This window comes from Meriones unguiculatus, chromosome 9 (genome assembly GCF_030254825.1).
Source record: "Meriones unguiculatus strain TT.TT164.6M chromosome 9, Bangor_MerUng_6.1, whole genome shotgun sequence".
In the NCBI taxonomy this organism is placed as follows: domain Eukaryota; kingdom Metazoa; phylum Chordata; class Mammalia; order Rodentia; family Muridae; genus Meriones; species Meriones unguiculatus.
This window is the reverse complement of record NC_083357.1, coordinates 47,509,108-47,529,669: the sequence shown is the minus strand read 5'-3', so window position 1 is coordinate 47,529,669 and position 20,562 is coordinate 47,509,108. Positions and strand designations below refer to the sequence as shown.

Here is a 20,562-nt window from a genome sequence, read left to right as displayed (position 1 = left end):
TACCATGCTGGCTTCTAAGTGGTAGAAGATGCTTATCTAATCACAGCACAAGATGCTTAGACCCAGCCCTCTTTCGCCTGAGTAGCCTTATATATAAAAGTAAAGTTACTTAGCACAACCTTGGTTACATGGCCCCTCCTGGACACTTAAGTACCACTTGTCATCCATTTTGTCCTCTCAAGTGTCTTTCATTTCATACCTTAAAACCTTATAGCTATTCTCTGGGGAATTAAAAGTAGGCTTCATCTTGTGGAGTATGTATCAGAAACAGCACCCCTCCTGAGGCTAATTGGCAGTAGTCCTAATTAACGAGAGAGCTGCTTTGGGAAAGTTGACTTTCCCAGTAGGAGTTGAGAATCAGAGTACTTAACCTCTTTTCTATAGAGATTCCACTTCCATTGTCAAACTTGGAGGTTTAGGGCTTAGTTTTTAATAAGTTAAGTTATACGTTTTATGTAACTGAACTAACACCCTAATGTTCCCAATAACTACTCAAGTGGCCCTCCTAAACTACAGTTATTATATCCTTTTTTAAAAAGATCCTATTAATGTTAAGTACCTTTATATTTTTGTTGTTGTGTTTTTGTTTTGAAACAGAGTTCCACTATGTAGCCTTGACTGGCCTGAAACCCACAGAGATCTGCCTGCCTCTGTTCTTGACATTTTGGAGTTTTCTGATATGGTTAAATATAACACGAGAGATTTGGCTTTTGTTAACTTTGATTATTTGTGTTCTTTGTTTTTAACTTGAAAAAATGTCTTAAAGCTTTGGCTAAGACAATAGTTTCCTGTATATCAAAAATGATGGCCCTTACTTTTTGTAAATTCCTTGTAGAAACAAGGTAAAGTTAATAAAAAAAAGACTTTAAAATTATTTTGTTAGTATTTTTAAGTATGTGTTAGAGAGAGACAGAGATAGGGAGAACGAACGAACATAAGTGCAGGTGCCTGTGGAGACCAGAAACACCAGATCTCTGAGCTCTCTGGAACTGGAGTTGTGAACTGCCTGACATGAGCACCGGGGACCGAACTCAGGTCCCCTGGGTGAGAGGCTGAGCAGTGTACCCTCTTAACCACTGAGCCACCTCTCCTGCTCCTATAAAAGAGGTTTTTTTTAATATTTTTTATAAATTACTTCATAAAAAGTAAAATTGTCAGATATTCAGCTACTTAAGTGGTCATTGAAGTGTTTCATTCTGAAATGATCCTCCTTCTACACACAGTAGAGCTTGTGTCTTGGAAATGCTGAAGACCCATGGTATCTGTACATATGCCCCACTGTGATTCTGACCTGTTTTCCACTTAAGAAACAGTGTCACTGAACTTTTTGATTTTTTTTTTTTTTAAGATAGAATGTCTTATAACATATGCTGGCCTTGAATTCACAATGCAGCCTTGAAATCTTCCTGCCATTAGCTCCCAAGTGCTAGGTTTTTAGGGTGTTCACACCACATAAAGTTTTATAAAGTACTGAAGATAATAAAATTCAGGGATCAGACATGGGCTGCAAGCACTCCTTTATCAACTCAGCTACATCCCCAGCACCAGTTTCTGGTATATTTTAAATTTAGTGGTAATAGGCAAGACACTTAGGTCATATTCTTGATGTCTAGTTCTTTGTAAGGAAATATAATTAAAATCTTTTTCCCCCCATCTGTGGACATAGAAGGGGGCAGGGAGGAGATGAGGGAGGAAGGGTGGGGTTGGGAGGGAATGAGGGAGTGAGCTGCAGCTGGGATACAAAGTTAATAAACTGTAACTAATATTAAAAAAAATAAAAATTTAAAAAATATTTTTTTTTCCTCAAGAATAATGATAGACCAATTATTTCTTAATTTTTGTTTAAAAATTACGTGTTTTTTCTGTAACTTGTGCTTTGGGAAATTGGTGTATTTCTATTACACTCTTAGATTATTCACTTTTATTTAGGTGATGCAAAGACTTTCTGGATGGAGCTACAACATGATGGTAAAGTTGACTTTATATTTGAAAAAACACAAGATGTGCTACAGTCTCTAAAACATAAGATAAAAGATGGGTCTGCCACAAATGGAGGTATGAAAAATGAAAACTCCTGATGCTTTCTACTAATGTTATATACTGAAAATGTAGTATAATTCTACTATTGTTTATTACAAACAGCAAGACTCTAATATAAGTTTTATCTGCTCTATGCATGCTCTGCTTCTACAAGCTTGCATTTCCCATACATCCTGTAAAAGTGGGTAAACCTGAGTTAGATAGTAGCTACGAAAGATCCCTTCTGCCATGTGTGGCCCAGAACTCCTATGCTTATCTGGGCTTAAGCACTTCCCTTCCTTTATAGCCTCCCTAGTAGCTGAAATCAGGCTACTTTTTCTCCTCTATATATACTTTTTTCTTTTGCATCTTCAGTCTTTGAAGTGGGCGGAAAGGATGGTGCATAATAATAACTGCTTCATATATAAGTTTGGCGTAAATTCAAGTTTTATTCATATATAAGTTTGGAGTAAATTCAAAAGAGAAGTTTTGTCTCTTCCATCATTTAGAGAACTGGTGCATATATGAGTCATTAGTGGTAGAATGCATGGTCAGCATGTGTAAGGCCCTAGGTACTAGCCCAGCATACAACAGCATAAAACCTGCCTGCTTCAAGCTTTCTGTAGTAATATATACTGTTTTACCAGCTTCACACAGAACTTACTATGCTAGTTTTGAGGAAGCAAAATTTTAGTTTTTTATTTTTCTATGTGTTTTCATCCCTAGTTGATTGTAGAGCATGAGGCTGTAAATGTAAGATCCTCCTCTAGCTCATTAGGCTATAGGCTTGCAAAATAAAGATGTCCCCAATGGTCAGCACTTTCAGTTGCTCTCACCAGGTGGTCTGTAGCCCTTGATATTCTAAAGGAAAACCAGAAGAAGGGGACTAGTAATGGGAGGGGTTTTGTTTACTTTTTGTTGTTGTTTTTTATTTTACAGTTTTGTTTAGAAATGGGAAGAGAAGCATTCTTATGTTTCTTAACCTATCCTGAAACAGGGTTATAACTGTGTGAGAGAGATGAGGTAAAGCCATCCAATAATGCATATGTAGATTTAGCTGAGATACAGGTTTAAAGTTTCTTTGGAAGCAGGTTCCTCATGTCACTGCCAGGTTTTTTTTCTCTCAGCACACTATCCTATGCTAATGGCATTTCAGACACTATTATTTATTGTTTATTTATTCAGACAATATTGTTTATTTTTTAAAGACACTTTAAATTTTTTAAGATTATTTCTCAAACCTTTGTGAGTAAAATACATGTAAATTTTGATAAGTTATTAGTCTAAGTCTGGTGAATACAGCTCTATCAGTTTTAGTTAATTGACCTTAATAGCTAACTTCCCAGCCTCATTTTCTTTGGTTTCTATGGCAGATGATAATAAGGCTCTCTTTGTGAAGGTGTAAAAATTAAATGTTGATTGTTTAGTATTGTAGCTGGTAACCTAAATAGAAGTGATGGTAATTGTGTTTTAACCCCCTTCTCTCTCTCTCAACAGACTACATTCAAGCAATGGTTTTAGTAAATGAAGCAACTATTAAGAACAGTTCAACAGTGGAAAAGGGTATGTCCAGTCCTATTATTTTCTGTTCTTTCCTTGACAGTCTTAATCTGTCAAGTTAAAGGTGCTTGAAATGACACATAAGATTCATATTGCTAATTTTATGAACCACAGCTTCCTTTATGAAAAGTCTTACCCCTCCAAAGACAGGGAATACACTCCTACCAAGTACCTAAGAAAAATGAAAGTTTATGTCTTTTCTTCATAAAACGTTATATAGAGGGCAGATAAAATTCTAAGAATCTAAAGCACTGTAGACCTATTTTCCATAAAGAGCACTGTTAGGAAGGTACATTCCATTATAGATAAGTTAGGTAATAGTTTTTTTTTTTTTTCAGCTTGATTTCAAATCATCAGTCTTCTAAGAGCTAAGCATACTCAGTTTAAGAAGATCAAAGATAACAAAGAAAAACTTTATTCATAAGGCTTCTGATATCAGATGTGTGTATTTTCCACAGCAAGTTTCCATTTTCCAGTAGCTGCCTGTGAGGTGACACATGTTAAGCAGTTAATAGCCCAAGAATGGCCCTTACTTGAAATGTCTGTCACAAACCCTGGGCCTCTGTTACTTCTGGGTGACTCAGCTGGCAACCAGGGGTTTCTAGTACCCACCATAGGATTAATGATTTCCTGGAGAGGTGGTTCAGTGGTTAGGATTGTTTTCTGCTTTTCCAGAGGACCCCAGTTCAGTTCCCAGCACCTATGTTGGGCATCTCACATTCACCTGTAACTCTACCTCCAGGGGCTCTGACACCCTCTTCTGGCCTCTGTGGGCATCTGCACTCGTGTGCAAATACTCTTTTACACAGAGATACACATATATACATATCATATGAAAATAAATCTCTTAAAATTTTTGCTATAATAGCTCAAGAAACTCAAGGAAATGCATTTCATCCTGTTAGCGTGAACTTATAACATTTATGAAAAGTGTTATAAAGGATGCAAATTAACAGCAGGATGAAGAAGCATGTGGGAGATGAGGAGCCTGAATGCAGGTACTCCAGTCTCAAGTGTGGGGAGTATGCCACCCTCCTAGTATAAGGATGTCTCAACAACCTAAAACCTCTTACTCCCCATTATTTAGGGCGTTTGTGGCGAAATCATTACATAGGCTCAAATGCATAAATCATTGGCCACTGGTGAGTGACTGTCTCCCGCCTCTCTTCCTGAACTTGGTTCAGTCTGAAAATTCCAACCCTGTAAATATGCTTTGTTTTTGTTTGTTTGTTTGTTTGTTTGTTTCCTAGTGGAACAGCAACCATGTTAAAGTTCCCGTGGGATTCTAGCTAGGAGTCGTCTCAGTAGCAATCTAGATAAACATCACCCTGGAGGTTCAAAGCGTTTAGAAGTGTTTGGAACTCAGACCAAATGTTATAATAGAAGATTCTGCTCTCTCCCTGTCACTCAGGAAATTAAAAGGATTGTAATAATTATATCAGGAACTAGGGGAGACCAAATATACAATTCTTGTTACGCCAGATATACTAAGACTAAAAAGACAGTTTGAAGTGATTTTATTAGTATTGTCATTCCATAAATTTTAATTTATCATAACTTTGCTTTATGTGTTGAAAGTGCATTTATCAAATTTTCACTTATACTTTTAGATAGTCTCAACAAACTTTGCTGGGTTTTGCTTTATTATCAAAATTTGGAGGCTTAAAGTTTTTTTTTAACTCTATCACCAGTGTATTTGGGGAAATTTTTTCTCATTTTTAATTTCAGTGCTAATGTGTATTTTTAGGATAGATTCTCTAAAAAAAAAAAAAGAAAAAAGAAAAAACTTTTTTCTTTGTCTGGGATTGGGGTCTGTAAATTACACGCATAAAGATATTTTGCGATCTAGAACGTATACAGGTGTATTAATTATAGGGTGAGGACACTTCTAGACAAACAGATGGGTTCTTAGAAGAGATTGGAAGAATAGAGATGCAGATGGGAATTTTGAAAGGTAAATGAGCCCTAAGGAAAATAGATGTGATAGATGTACTATAGATGGAAATAGTGCCTGTAAGGGCATAATGCTAACATCCTGTTATTTTTGTATGATAAGTCAGCCTTCCTGATCTAAACTCCTGAAAGAAAAGATTTATAACTTTCTTTTTTTTTTTTCTTTCCTTCTTCTTTTGAGGACCCATTTTCGAATAGTTAAGAGAAAATAGATTCTCAAAAGAAAAAAAAGCATGTGTTGATTCTCAAACATTTCAGCATGAAACAGTCTTTTGCTACTGTATCACCTCTGCACCCTCTCAGGATGAACACACCCTTCAGAGATTATAGTAGTTTTATAGAAGAAGACAAGGAGGAGGAGCTGGTAACAAGGAATTAATCCTGAGAAATATTTCTTTTCCTTTCTAAAACAACTTATTTTCAACTCAGTTGGGTTTTTTTGTTTGGAGTCGTCATCAACAGAAATGCTATGTCATGATTTTATGTTTTATATAGTCTGTTCACTTGAATTGAAACAATTTTATCAAGACAGATAACTACCTGCCAGTATAGAAGAACAAAATGTCTGGTGTTAAGATCAAAACAAGCCAGTCTCTACTCCCTAGATACTGATTAAACTACTAATTGCCTTTTCTTCCCTTGCTTAGTTATAACCGTAATTACATGCTGTTTCCCCCACACAAAAGAACAAAGAAAAAATAGAATGGGGTAAAAAGATATATAAGGAAATTAGAAACAGCAAACAGACCAAAAGAGGTAATCAAATGCCTTAAATCCTGCCTCCTCCAATGCATAGTTGTACATCAATGAGGAAGCAAAAGATAACTAAACTTAACAGTTATGACTTTTAAAGGCCTTAAAACCCTATGCCATTTGTTTATAAAATACAGGCAAAACTGCCAATGCTTAATATTCACTTTAAACAACTATGATTTTGATTAAGTTGATATCAAACTCATTCTCCAGTAGTTTTTTTCATCAGTTTTAAATTCTGAATTATTTTTTAATGCTTTTGAAAATGTTGACAATCTTATGCCTGAGTCTCAAAATCTTAGTGTCTTTATACATTTTAGTGTTCTGTTTGGATAGAATTTCTAATCAGTGAAGATATTATTTGACTATTTTAGTGAATTGTTTTTAACTTTGTGTTTTTCTTGCTCGGATTTGTATTTGTCCCCTGTAGATGATTTGCCTGTGACTCAGAATGAACAGGAAAATAAATCAAGTGCACCTCCCTCTACATCATGTGAAAACTCCCTTCCTGGGGACTGTACCATTCTGTATGTATATATTATCGATGTTAATACTCCCTTATATGCTGTGTACTAAATACCCCTAAGTAATTAACCCCTTTTATAAAATTTAGCGTAAGATGTCTGGGTTTTATTAGTCAACTGAAATCTGCCAAATCAACTTTGAGAAGAACCCCCAGATAGTTGGCGTGTTAAAATTGCCTCCAGTATCAGCTCAGTGTTGACAGCAGCTTTAAGAATATTGCATAGGAGAAGTTGTGCTGTGTAACCCCTTCTCCCCCACTGAGTTCAGTGAACATTCCTCAGCTTTCAAGAGACTTGTACATCTCATATTTGACAGACACTGTGGCCAGCACCAAAACCTCCAAATGTTGCTGAAATTCCCAAATTATTGGTCCAGTCTTTTTTCTTCAAACTAAAATTAAACTGGCCCTTAAAAAAGTTTTTACTTTTATGTCTGTGGAGACTGTAGATAAAAACTATTACATGTAATTTGTAGTTATAAATTGGAAAGACATCTTTAGGGGTTTTTTGTTTTGTTTTGTTAGGTTTTAGCTTTTCAGATAAGGCCTCACTAGGCAGCTAAGACTAGCCTCGAATTGTGACCTCTGCCTCTCAGTTGAGATGTCAATGTAATTTGATCTAAAAAAATTTTAATATGCACATGCACAAATCTAAGTTCACATTCTTATAACATCCCTCACTGTAGCTCCAAAGACTTTGCTTTTAATTAGAAATGGTATAGCATAAAACCTCCTCAGTTTTTAAACACAGACCCAATCATTCTAATCTAAGATGTTTCACAAAAATTTCTGCCCATAACATTAGAAGATACTCTAGGTAGAGAATTAGTTTTTATAATAAATTGTAAATGTTTTGAAGTCATTGTGCTCTTTGGGTTTTATAGGCATGTCTAGGAAGATGGAATCTTAATTGAGAAAATGCCTCCATAACATTTGCAGATCTACAGGGCATTTTCTTAATGATTGATGTGTGAGGGCTCAGCCTACTTTGGGTGGTGCCATCCCTAGGCAGGTGGTCCAGGGGTGTACAAGAAAGCAAACAGAGCAAGTTCTGAGGAGTAAGCCAGAAAGCAGCTGCCACTATGTTTCTGCCTGATTTCCCTGTGTGATGACTGTGCTCTGAAATTTGCAAGCTGAGATAAACCTTCCTCAAGTTGCCTTTGGTCTTGGTACTGTCTCACAGCAGTGGAGACTCTGAGATAGTCATAATATATGCCATGGAATCACATGGATAGCTAATCTTTATTACCTCTAGGCTGCGGTTCTTTTTATTTCTTTTTTCATTTCCCTTCTTTAGAGATAGGGTCTCATTTAGCCCACACAGGTCTTGAAGTTGCAATGGAGCTGAAGACTAGCTTGGTCCTACCTCTTCTTCCCAAGTTTATGGTTACAGGAGTACATGTAGGTTTTATTTTTACAGTTCATTTTATTAAGGACTGAAAGTCCAACTTCATTTTTACTTTTTTTTTTCCTTGTGGTGGTGTTTTCTTGAGACCAGGTTTGCCTTGATTCTTGAGATCTTCCTCCCTTACTCACTCAAGTACTTGACAAAGAAGCATGTGTTTTGGAAGACCTAACTTAAGTTATACAAATAAAATATAATTGTTCTAGATGTTTTTAATTACTACTTCTTTACTTTTTAAATTTTTTACTTGATCATGCTTATGTTCAACAAATGATCTCAAAGATAATTTTTATACCAATATTAACAGTTTTACAGATATTTTCAAAGCAAATCCTCTCTCTCCGTTTCTTCTTTTAAACATGTTCTGAATATCCCTTGATGTGATCTTTTGAGGTTAAAGTTATAACTGATGCTCCCCTCCCCAAATTACTTTTGTTCCCCAAAGGCATGGTTTTCACATCTTTGAGAAGGATGGTTTTGAGCTAGAAGACACACAGAGGACCTGGAAGGGATAGAAAATTCATGAGTGTTCACCCCTCCTAATAGTCCTCCGAGGAAGTCTCAGGAGGGCTGTGTTGTTTGTGCCCAGCATCATAATGTGCGGAACAACTTTACATTCTCCTGGCAGTATGGTGCTTTCTCCAGGAGAAGTTGGTGTTTGTTTGTTTGTTTAGTTTTGTTAGTTTTTTATCATTACTGTTTTGGATATCTGACCTAAGGCCTAATGCACGCATGGGCAGTATGGTGCTTTCTCCAGGAGAAGTTGGTGTTTGTTTGTTTGTTTAGTTTTGTTAGTTTTTTATCATTACTGTTTTGGATATCTGACCTAAGGCCTAATGCACGCATGGGCAGTATGGTGCTTTCTCCAGGAGAAGTTGGTGTTTGTTTGTTTGTTTAGTTTTGTTAGTTTTTTATCATTACCGTTTTGGATATCTGACCTAAGGCCTAATGCACGCATGCTAAAATGCACTATATTCCTGACCTCTCAGGCTTTTTAAAGGAAGGCTTGGCTCATCATAGGGGTGTGACCTTATGCTTACTAGAAACTATGTCAGACTTTAGTTATCTTCTAGTACAGAAGTTTGGATAATGTTCTTATTGTGAGATTTCTGTAGTTCTCATTTGGTTCTTTATAAGAAAATATATTCTTAAATAGTCTTATATTCTTTTTTTTATTAATCCATTTTTTTATGTGGATTTCTGTTGACTAGTAATTCCTCTTAAAGGGATATAAGAATAATCAGGAACTCGGTCAAAGATTTATGTCAGGATTTTCATCAAGGCACTAACACAGAAATTGGAAATAGTTCCAAAATTTAAAGATTGACAAATCTTTGATAGTTTATTGTTTTACCCATTAGACTGAGATCCAGAAACACCAAGACCTACTTCATTAATGAAATCATGTCTGTAGCCAGTTGAAGGAGGTTGTCCCCTGAGGAAAAAAAAAAATGGCAATATTAACAAAAATTGGTTTCTAATAGTATAGACTAACAGGAATGACAGAGATAGCAACACACCATGAAGTTGCCACTCACATCACTGTTCATCATGTGAAAGTGCCTGTGTTTCAGTGTCTATTACATAGTAAACACAGGTATGTAATAGACATATTGGGGATTTTTAAGACAGAAGTAAATAAAATACCTGTTTTTAATGTATAGTAAACACTTAGTAAAATAAAACTCATGTTCTTTGTAGAAGTTTAAAAACTGAGTTAAAAATGCAAATTATTTTCATATTTTTCCCCCTTAAAGTGAATACCAGTCCCATTTTCTTTCATTAGTTTGCTATTTTTCTCAGAATGTCAGTAAGATTACATATTGGTAGGGGAGGGTCAGCTAAAATTTTTTAGTTGTAGGCACTGTAGAGAATTTTTAACTAATTCTTCAGCTAGCCTTAGTTTTGCTAGGCAAAGACTTAACAAATCACACATGAAGAAATGCAATTCTCATCACTTAAATAAGTGCAGGCTCTCGGTGTGCTGTGTCAGAGCCTAGTAGAACATCACAATTACCATTAGGCTTCCTGTAATTGTCTTAAGTTAAACCTGACCTTTAAATGCCTTGAGAATACCTAAAGCATTTCAAAGTCTAGGCTCTCTTACTGTTATCCAAGAAGGTTTAGTACATAACAGTCAACTTAGTTTACAGTGTTTTTAGAAATGAAGTTAAACTATCCATTTGAGGTATTTACTAATAATTTATATATTCTAATAGATCTACAGTATTCCTCCCCGTGAACAATAAGGCTGAAGATTTAGGGGAGAAGGAACCCCGTTTGAGTGTACCTTTCCATCGCCATGTCTGCTCCAGTGCTTGTCTGAGGGAAAGACCACTGTGTTTGAAGGAAGAAAACCCTCTGCAGCTACCAATCAGATGTCACTTCCAGAGACGACACGCAAAGACAAGCTCTCGTTCTTCCGCCCTGCATGTGAATTATAAAGCACCCTGTGGACGGAGTCTAAGAAACATGAGGGAAGTGTTTCGTTACCTACTTGAGACAGAGTGTAACTTTTTATACACAGACAACTTTTCCTTCAATACTTACGTTCAGTTGACTCGGAATTACCCAAAGCAAGATGGAGTTGTTTATGAAGTGGACATTAGTAATGGAGTGGAGTCGGTGCCAATTTCATTCTGTAATGAAATTGATGGTAGTAAACTTCCACAGTTTAAGTACAGAAAGAGAGTATGGCCCCGAGCATATTATCTAAACTTTTCCAGCATCTTTTCTGATTCGTGTGACTGCTCTGAGGGCTGCGTAGACATGTGAGTACAAAGACATGACTTTTCCAATCGTCTTCCAAATGTAGACTACTTGTCTAGTCCTACTGTGTTCCAGTTCGTCATTCTGTCTGTCTAAAATGTGAGCACAAATTGTCTAAAATAGATGAAAAGATGTTCCATCTCATTAACCATAACTGCCAAAAATAGTAATTTGAAAGTTATTTCTTCAAAGGAAGAGTATTTCCTTTTATATGGTACCATAGTTGTAATAGCAGTTACAGTATCATTTATGAGTGTCTTGAATGCCAAAACACTAAATACATTCCCATCATCATCACAAAAACCTGTGTGTTAGGTAGTATATTTCTGTCATACAAGTAAGGAAGTTAGTCTCAGAAATAAATTCAGAGAAGTCACAGAGCAGACAGATTGGAGAGGCAGTATTTAAACCTTTGTTCCTAATTTTTATCTTACTTGTTATAGTTTGCAAATTAAGTATTCCTGACTGATTTTTTTGGAATGTCAGTGTGCTCACAACTACCAGTGTCTAACCATTGTATTGACATCCCATCAAGAAAGTGAAAACATGTTCTAATACATCAAGATCTTGAGAAGCATTTTCTTTTATAGACATGTAATATATATGCATTTGTAGGTTTGCAGATAATTGGGTAGATTAGTATTCTATGTTAATATGTTAACTCTATGCAAATTCAGCTACCTATACTAAGCAAAAGAAAGGGGGGTAATATAGGTAATTCCCTCATTATCTGAGAGGTATACTCAAAGACCCCCGAATGCTTAAAATCTTGTATTAGTACCAAAGTGAGTCTTTTGTGCTTTTCCACATACTCTGAAGCATTACAAGTGTGACACGTGATCTGATAATCAATATAGCTGTTGTAGTCTAAAAATAATGTGCTGAAGGGATGTTTCAGAGGTTAAGAACACTGGCTGCTCTTTCAGAGGACCCAGGTTCAGTGTCAGCACCCACATGGCAATTCCCATGCAGTGCCAAGGGATCCACTTGACCTCCCTGGGCAGTAAGCATCAGGTATGTAAGTGGTACATAGATATACATGCAGACAAAATACCCATATACATTAGTAATAATAATATAATAATAATAAACATTAGGTGGAAAATTCCATGTGCCCTCAAATCATGAGTGTTAAACTGCATACTCCACTTGAAATGTGAATCTTCTCTTTGTCTAACCAGTTAGTGACTTACCAGCCACATTGATTAGCAGATCAAGTGCCATGCTTGCAATACATCCAAGTAAGGCGTATTTCATTTAATAGTGGCCCCAAACAACACAAGTAATGATATGCAAGAAAATAAAGCATGCAAGGACAGATTAATTCTGCTATCACGTGGCAGTGTTTCAGAGTATATGGGGAAAGCACAAATAAATAGGCTTTGGTAGTAATGTAAGATTTAAAGCATTCAGGGTCCTGATAGGCCTCAGACAATAACTATTTAATTAATCTACAGTAGAAGAGCAGAACTAAGGCTGTCAACAAGTGAGCATCTGCTGAGTAAAACATCCATTTTGAAACGTAAAAAACCCTCTAGTTAAATGTCTATTTCATGATTAGGTAGCTCAGTACCGTTTATATTAGTTGTAATAAGCTTTTGATTTGGTTATTTTCAGATACACCTGTTGTGTTTAGGGACATTTTCATAAAGTCCTTGAGCAAAACCCCTCTTATAAATAAAGTACACCATTTTTTATTTCATTTACACTTTTACCAAGTCTCATAACTTTGTTATTTTTTGTATTCTAACTTCTCCATCCACTGCCTTTCTTTTAGAAAAAAATGTGCATGTCTTCAGTTGACAGCAAAGAATGCCAAAGAGTGTCCCTTGTCACCTAATGGAAAGTGTAGTGGCTATAACTATAAAAGACTGCAGAGACCCATACCTACTGGGTAAGGAACTGTAAGGACTTGTTACAGTGTGTTTGTGTCTATGAAGGATGCTGCTTTTTATGTCTTGTGCCATTGTGTGCACACATGGAAGCCAGAGGTCGAAGCCAGGTGTCTTCCTCACTCACTGTCTGCTGTATTTGTTTTTCCAGATAAGGCTGATCACTGAGCCTGGAGCTTCCTACTTTGGCGAGACTGGCTGGCCCCCAGGACCCGCCTATCTCTGCTACCCTACCCCAAGCCAGGGTTACACATGTGCTCCACCATGACCAGCTTTTATATGCATTCTAGGCATCTGAACTCAGGTCCTTATGCTTACAAAACAAGCATTTTACCCTGATCCACCCCTGAGAGTACTTTTTTATTTTGGCTTCCAGTCTTACAGGTTTTGTTTATTACTTGTTTCTGATACTGAAAATCTAGATTATTAAGAAATAATAACATGAGAGCATCATATATTCTTAGAAATGGAAGTCAGTGACCACACATACATCAGCATATACTCAAACACTCACTCATCTGCTTCACGTCTGGCTCTTCAGGGTATGAGTGACTCTGAGTAGGCCTTTTTCCATTAAAACATATGCCTTCAGCAGTTGGGAGGCAGAAGCTAAACGATACTGAGTTCAAGACCAGCCCGAGCTGCATAGGGAAGCTGCTTCAAAAACTAACGAAGGAGCTGAGGAGCTAACTCAGTTGGAAACAGGGTGAGGACCTGAATTCTGTACCAGCACCTACATAGAAAACTATCTATGCCTGTTAGCCCAGTGCTGTTAAAGGCTGACGATAAGGATCCCTGAGGCTTGCTGGCTCTGGCTTGGCTTCAGGTTCACTGAAGGGATCCTGTCTCAAGGGCGTAAAGCAGAGACTGGTAGAGCAGACACCTGACACCCTCTGGCTTCTGTGATTGTGTGGGTGCATGCAACACATGCACGAGTATGATTACACACACACACACACACACACACACACACACTCATAATATAAAAAATATACTTATTAAAAGAAAAAGTAAGTGATGGAAGCTAACTTGACAGTTGATAATTTTCATCCTATCAAGATTAATCCTAAGAACTAGAACTAGAAGCGTTGATTCTAGACGTTCCTTTACAAGTTTCAAAAGCTAACGTTTCCTGTGTCCTGAGCAACATGTAACATCACGTAAACACTGAGCTGTGGATGCTGATGAAACAGCCCTGTGGGTTAAGCTCTGTCATATAAGCTTCTCATTTGAGGTTGGGAAGATGGCTGTTCTTCAAGAGGGCCCAAATTCAAATCCCAGCACCCACATGTGTTTATGGTCAGGTATAACTCTGGTCCCAGGGATCCAGTGCCCTCCTGTGGTTTCTGTAAGCACCAGGCATGTGCATGGTGCAATTGTGCACACAGTCTGAAATAAATAAAAACAAACTCCGTTTTATTTTTTTTTTAACCTACACAATTATTTATTAGTATCATCCAGGACTCATGTTCAGTATTCCTTCTAAAATTACATAACTGAACACAAATGTGAAGAACACAAGATATAATTATATAACAGCACTCCATAACAAAAGCACATAAAAAACACTGGCACTTTAAGAGAACGATAGTCTCAAAAAAACCACATAATTGTCAAATTATGCCCTAAACATAATTAAACAGGTTAAACATGATTAATGAGTGAGTTTGGGTTTTATAAACAAAAACTGAATGGACTGGATGACTGGTACTATCCTTGTATCTGATTTATAGATGACAAATCACAATACAGGAAAATATACCCTTATTTTAATCTCAAATATGTTATAATTTTAAGAAAAGCTGGCTCAATTAATTGAAAATACTTTAAACAGTGAAGTTTCCTGATCAATCTATATGTAGATGGACGAGCAAAAGCATTATAGCCAGCGTCCTCATCGTGGCCTTCACCTAGACTAATGGCAACAGGAAGTTTAGTCTGGCAGTCTTATATTTTAAACTCATGCTTTTGGGGATACATCATTCTCAGGTCTTCTTTTGTAGGGGAACTGTACAATATAGCTGCCATTGCACAGTAACAGTAGTTAAAGGAGTCCTTGTGTAAGGATTAGAGCATTTCAAATTAGTCCTTCAAGGACAGATTTTCCGATTCTTTATTCTAATAATCTCCTGGTGTGACAGAACTGATCACCTTCTTCTTTGCCAAGTGGACTGTCTAGGATCCTTTATCTAGCTGATGATGATTCTGGAGGTTTATCGGTGGAGGAAAATGCTACCTACCCCATCACAGTATGCAGGTGTGGAGGCAAAAACTTTTTTCAGCTAACTATATGAAAAGATAAACATTACAATAATCCATGTGACACAAAATAGGCAAAAGCGAAAGACTAGCTTCCCCTTAAGAAGAAAAAATTTCAGATCTATGAAAAGGAAAACAATACTAATAAAAAAATTGTATTTACTTAAATGCATTCAGAATGTCAACAAAACAGCTGCAATATTTTTTTGCAGTTACAGAGTAGTATTCAGGTAACAGAACGACAGTTGTCTTTCTATAGGCTACATCACAGACAACTGAAGATGGAAACAAACAAACAAACAAAAACCCTACTGTCTCCATATGTAACTAATTTGTGCTGTGATCCAACAAGAAGCTGCTATAAATTTCTGTGCCCATTTACAACCCCTAGACTGTACCAGGCAAGGTTAGTGGCCACTGAAAATGCCACCAGGACAGGGCTATCTAAAGGCACATTCTATAATGTGTTAACTCTACAAAACAACAACAACAGCAAACAAATCTTACACAGCCTTATATTTCAGTCTTTTTCTTTGAAAGAAGTGAGCTGTATACAGGGAGTTTAAATGCTTTATAGACCAAAAATAAAAAAACAACTGCGCTTGAACCAACTTATTCATCATCTTCTCTTTCCTACTCTTTCCTCATCCTCTTCATCTTCCACTTCCTTCTTCTTCTTGCTCTTTTTGGCCTTGACCATACCATTTTTCACGGTGTCAGGGTTTCCTTTAGCTCTGTAAGCAGCAATGTCCTTTTTGTGCTTCTTCAGCATGGCAGCTTTTCACTCATAGGGTTGCTTGTGGTCCGCAGCAATGTCGTTCCACATCTCACCTAGTTTCTTTGCAGCATCGCCAATGGATAAGCCATGGTGCTCTTCCTTGATTTGGGGTGGTATTCGGGATAGAACAAGAAGGCCGAAGGAGGCTTCTTGGATGCCCTGGGGTTCTTGAACTTTCTTTTTGGTCTCTCCTTTTGGGGGGGGATGTAGGTTTACATTTCTTTTTTATAACGAGCCTTGTCAGCCTCTGCCACGTCTTCAAATTTCCCCTTTTCTTTAGCAGATATGGTCTTCCACCTCTCTGAGCACTTCTTGGAGAACTCTGAGAAGCTGACAGAACATCCGTGGCTTCTTGTGCTCCTCCTGGCAGGTCTGCACAAAGAATGCATGTGAAGATGTTTTGCCTCTTGGCTTCTTAGGATTTTCTTTGCCATGTTTAGTTCATTTCCGGCTGTGAGGCACAGAGTCGCCCAGTGCCCTTCTGGCTCATGCTTGCCCCAGTGCTTGTCTCTTTGGAGCTCAGTATACTGCAATGGCTGTGAGAGCAGTAGCCAGACCTAAACTCCATTTTAAAAACAGAAACTGTAGCTAGTAAACTCAGGCAATCTAACCTTATGCTTTTGCACTTACTTCCCTCAGTTTCATTATTAGTTAAGTGAAGTAGCATCATTCACTTATTTTGCTTTTTGAGCTATCTAATTTATATCGTCTTATGTGTGTTGTTGCCAGCATTTATGAATGCAACCTATTGTGCAAGTGTAACCGACAGTTGTGTCAAAACCGAGTCATCCAACATGGTCCTCAGGTGAGGCTACAGGTGTTCAAAAGTGAGAAGAAGGGCTGGGGAGTCCGCTGCCTGGATGACATTGACAGAGGGACATTTGTGTGCATTTATTCAGGTAAAGCGAAGATTTGTCTAATTCCTAGTAGGATCTGTATAATCTAAATATATGCTGTCCTAGTCAGAGCTATTGGCATTTTAGCCAGGTACAGAAACAACAGTATGTAGGGGGAGCGCCAAAGGAGACAAGACTGAATCTTGGTTCCTGAAGAGCTCAGATGCCATAGGTACCAAGTATATCAGAAAGGAAAAGCTGTTTCACCAGGGCTACAGATGCTCTGGAGTGAGGGGAGAAAATATCTTAAAATAACTAAATAAATGAGCACTTACTGACGTAAAAATAATCAGAAACCCCTTTTTGATGTAATGACCACTTACTGAAGTAAAAACAGTCAATCAAAACCCCCTTCTTGATGTTTCGTACTGTTGCTAGAATTTCACAAGTTAATATTTATACTGGTTATTCAAACAGTCACTTTAAGCCTCTCACTCAGTTTCAGGGCCTCCAGAGTAGTTAGTTGGTCACACACCATTTGCATACTCACACACTTCCCAGCCTGCCTAGGTGTCTGTCCTCTGTCTGCAGACTAACACAGTGAGGCTGCTTCTGCACCGTGAGTGGTGTCCAGGAAGCGTTATTGGTGTGCAGAGCTAGAACATGGACCCGAGGCTGACCTAGAAATACAAGTGGGAATAGCTAACCACAAATTCTAACTTGATATGGGTAATTTGACTCTTGAAAGAAGATATATTAATGAGACAAAGATTTTAATATTAAACTGAGTTTGAGCATAATAGTAGGTAGATGTCACAAATTTTAAAGAGTTTAAGATTTCAAATTTAAAAAAAAAAATTAAACACCTTTACTTTTCATTGTCTGCAGTGCTTTTTGTTTTTGTTTTACCTTTAAACTTACCAAATTTAAAATACCAAAATTGACTGGTGTTTCTTTCAGATAGCTAATATTAAAATGTTAGACAGTAAGTCTCCCATTGACCTTTTTTTACCATCTTGGAATGGTTTTCTTGGATGAGTTACCTGTGTTCTAGAATTTCTAGGGTGGGCTTATCTTTTCTAGAAAAAAGGCGTACTTAGCACAGAGCCTTTATTTACAGAGAAGACAAATGCCTACTTGTTAGCAGTTTTCTGTTTTGATCACTATCTGTCTTATTTCAGGAAGGTTACTGAGCAAAGCCACTCCCAAGAAAACTAATACTGATGAAAATGAAAAAGAACAGCAGAACATTGTGAAAAATACATTTTCCAAAAAGAGGAGACTAGAAGTTGTACGTGAAGATTGTGAAACACATCCTGGAAGTTGTAAAACTGAGAAATGTCCTCCTGAGTTTAGCCGTGATCTCAAAGCACCTGTTGTGTAAGTAAAAACACAGGATGACATGGCATCCCCCCTTACGAATTAGGAGTGTTTGGGGTTTTTCCCTCTCTTTCTCTCATCCCACCACCCCTTCCCTAAACATCACCTTGCCTCACAATATCACAATAAGTTTAACACTTCTAGAAATCCAGCATTCTTTTTTTTTTTTTAATCCAGCATTCTTACCTTAAAATTCTAGCCAATATAATTTTCTTTTTGTATCACCATCCTATTTAGAAAGCTTTATTTGGTCCCTTAATTTTTTTTTAAAAAAAAAAAAACATTTAAAATTATTGATATATAATGATTACCTTTCTTTCCTCCATTAAGTAACATAGATGTTTCTTTTTAATATTTTAATTTTAATCTTATATTATGTGTATGTGCGTTTTGCCTGTACCGCTTGTGTGCCTGGTGCCCTCAGGGGCCAGAAGTGTGCTTTAGTTCCCCAGGGACTGGAGTTACAGATACTGTGAGCAAACATGTGGGTGCTGGGAATTGAACCCATGTCCTCTGGAAAAGCAGCTAGTGCTCTTAATCACAGAGCCACATCTCCAGTCCCTACAATAATGGAAGTTTGTGAAGTAAGGATATTACCTATATTTAACGTCTAATAAAATGAACTTTTGGTGATATATAGAATAACTTTTTTTTTTCCTTTTTAGGGAAATGAACTATAGAAATAATGCAAGAACTCAGCATCACTCAGTCATTAGAAGCCCTAAATCCAAGAATACTGTTTTTCACTACAATGAGAAAAGCATGGTAAAAACTATAAAATGAAACTGAGCGTAGTGGCTCACCTGCAATGTTAGTGCTTGGGAGGCCAATTCAGGAGGACCATGAATTTGAAGTCAATTTGAGATACAAAGCAAGACACTATCTTGAAAAACAAAAAGAAAAGATGATGCCTTTCCAAGTACATGAACCATAATCTTTTTTTTTAGTAAATATTAAAATATTTATGCTACATAATACTATGTATGATTTATGCTACATAATACTATGTGTGATTTACTTTATTGTTTTGAACATATAGGCTATTGAGGTCTGAGATGCAGTCAAATTTATTATGTTTTTAGCCCAAATAATACCTTGACAATTGTTGTGGTTGTAGCTTACTAAAATGCCTGGAAATAGACAGTGTAAAGGGGACACATGTTGGCTGCACTCATGTCAAAGATCTTCATAGTACCAGCTTTGCAGCTTTTTAGAACAAACCTACTCTATATGTCCTGCAAAGAGTGAAAAGAGGTGAAAGAGGCCCAACTGATAAGTACTTTTTCATGACTTAGGAAATACAGCTATCTTTCTTATTTTCTTTGAAGGGAAGTATTTTCTCAGAGCCTTCCACCCCAAGAAATAAGAATGGATTTAAGCCAGCTCAAGAACCCTGGACCTCTAAAGCTGGGACAGCTCACGGTAGGCACTTCACCATGGTTGCTCACCTCCCCTGCCTTGTTGTCTCCTTTGTTTAATGCCTATAGCTCCTTTCCATAGACTTCATAACAAATTGATGGGTTTGTCATGTGCAAATTGGTAAACTGTGCTGTAAATCTGGCCTGCCAAATGCTAATTATGATTGGTGAAAGGATACTTTTTTATGTTTTTAAATAGTTGAAAAAATAAGACAGTGCATAATATTTCATGACTCTCAAAAATATATGAACTTACAAGGTGAGTGTCCATAAATAAAGTTTTAGTGGAGTATAAGCTACAGGCATTGATTTACGTGCTTCTACTTTCACTCTACATCAGCATAATTGAATAGTCACTATGGAGATCATATAACTACCAAATTCTTGTTGATTAGTCCTGAATTTACAGGAGTTTTCAGACTTCTGGTCTAGTTTCAGCAGTGACCTACTGCATAGCTGGAGGGACAGAGTGGAAGGCTATGACTATGTGGTCCACAGGTGTTGTCTGTGGCTTTAAAAGTGCTGTCTAAAGCAGACACACTTCAGATCTTTCTTTTGGGCTCTTAAAGATACATCACTCAACCAATTCAGCCCACACCACTGTATAGGATCCTCAGTGTAATGCTAGTGAGGGTATGAATCTCCTCTACAGAGTACTGTCTTTCAGAGTACAGCCTCTGCCCGGTAAATGTTACAGCTTGGGCAGACCTGGATGTGGAAACATTTATATTTTGATGGATCCCTCGGTAGAGAGCTATGGGTGACAGAGGTCTTGGAGAACAGGCCAGCCACTGCTGCATCTTCCCCCATTTCACATCCTTAACCTGCAACCCCAACTCCTCACCTGGTGTTAAAGGATAGGTTGATGGAGGTATGGCTGTGTCTTACTAGGACAGTTCTATCAAGAAAGAACATTTTTACGTAATCAGTATTATACCCTTTAATACACTTGAGCCATGGTAAGTGTGGTTGCTTTGGCTTTTTCACTATTTTCATCATTTCCTAAGTATATGTTGC

General features: G+C 37.2%; 1 protein-coding gene and 1 pseudogene across 2 annotated transcripts in view; one reads left to right on the top strand and one right to left on the bottom strand.

Annotated features, from left to right (window-relative positions):
* The window catches only part of Setdb2 (SET domain bifurcated histone lysine methyltransferase 2), a 38,872-nt gene that overhangs the window by 10,146 nt on the left and 8,164 nt on the right, over positions 1-20,562 (top strand). For both annotated transcript variants that reach the window (XM_060391097.1, XM_060391098.1), the window contains 9 exons: positions 1,930-2,055; positions 3,517-3,582; positions 6,716-6,812; positions 10,433-10,984; positions 12,760-12,876; positions 16,641-16,810; positions 17,929-18,127; positions 18,793-18,892; positions 19,456-19,549. In XM_060391097.1, the coding sequence (XP_060247080.1) occupies positions 1,930-2,055; positions 3,517-3,582; positions 6,716-6,812; positions 10,433-10,984; positions 12,760-12,876; positions 16,641-16,810; positions 17,929-18,127; positions 18,793-18,892; positions 19,456-19,549 (1,521 nt within the window). The remainder of the gene's footprint in view (positions 1-1,929; positions 2,056-3,516; positions 3,583-6,715; positions 6,813-10,432; positions 10,985-12,759; positions 12,877-16,640; positions 16,811-17,928; positions 18,128-18,792; positions 18,893-19,455; positions 19,550-20,562) is intronic.
* On the bottom strand, positions 15,753-16,346 carry LOC110540013 (high mobility group protein B1-like; annotated as a pseudogene).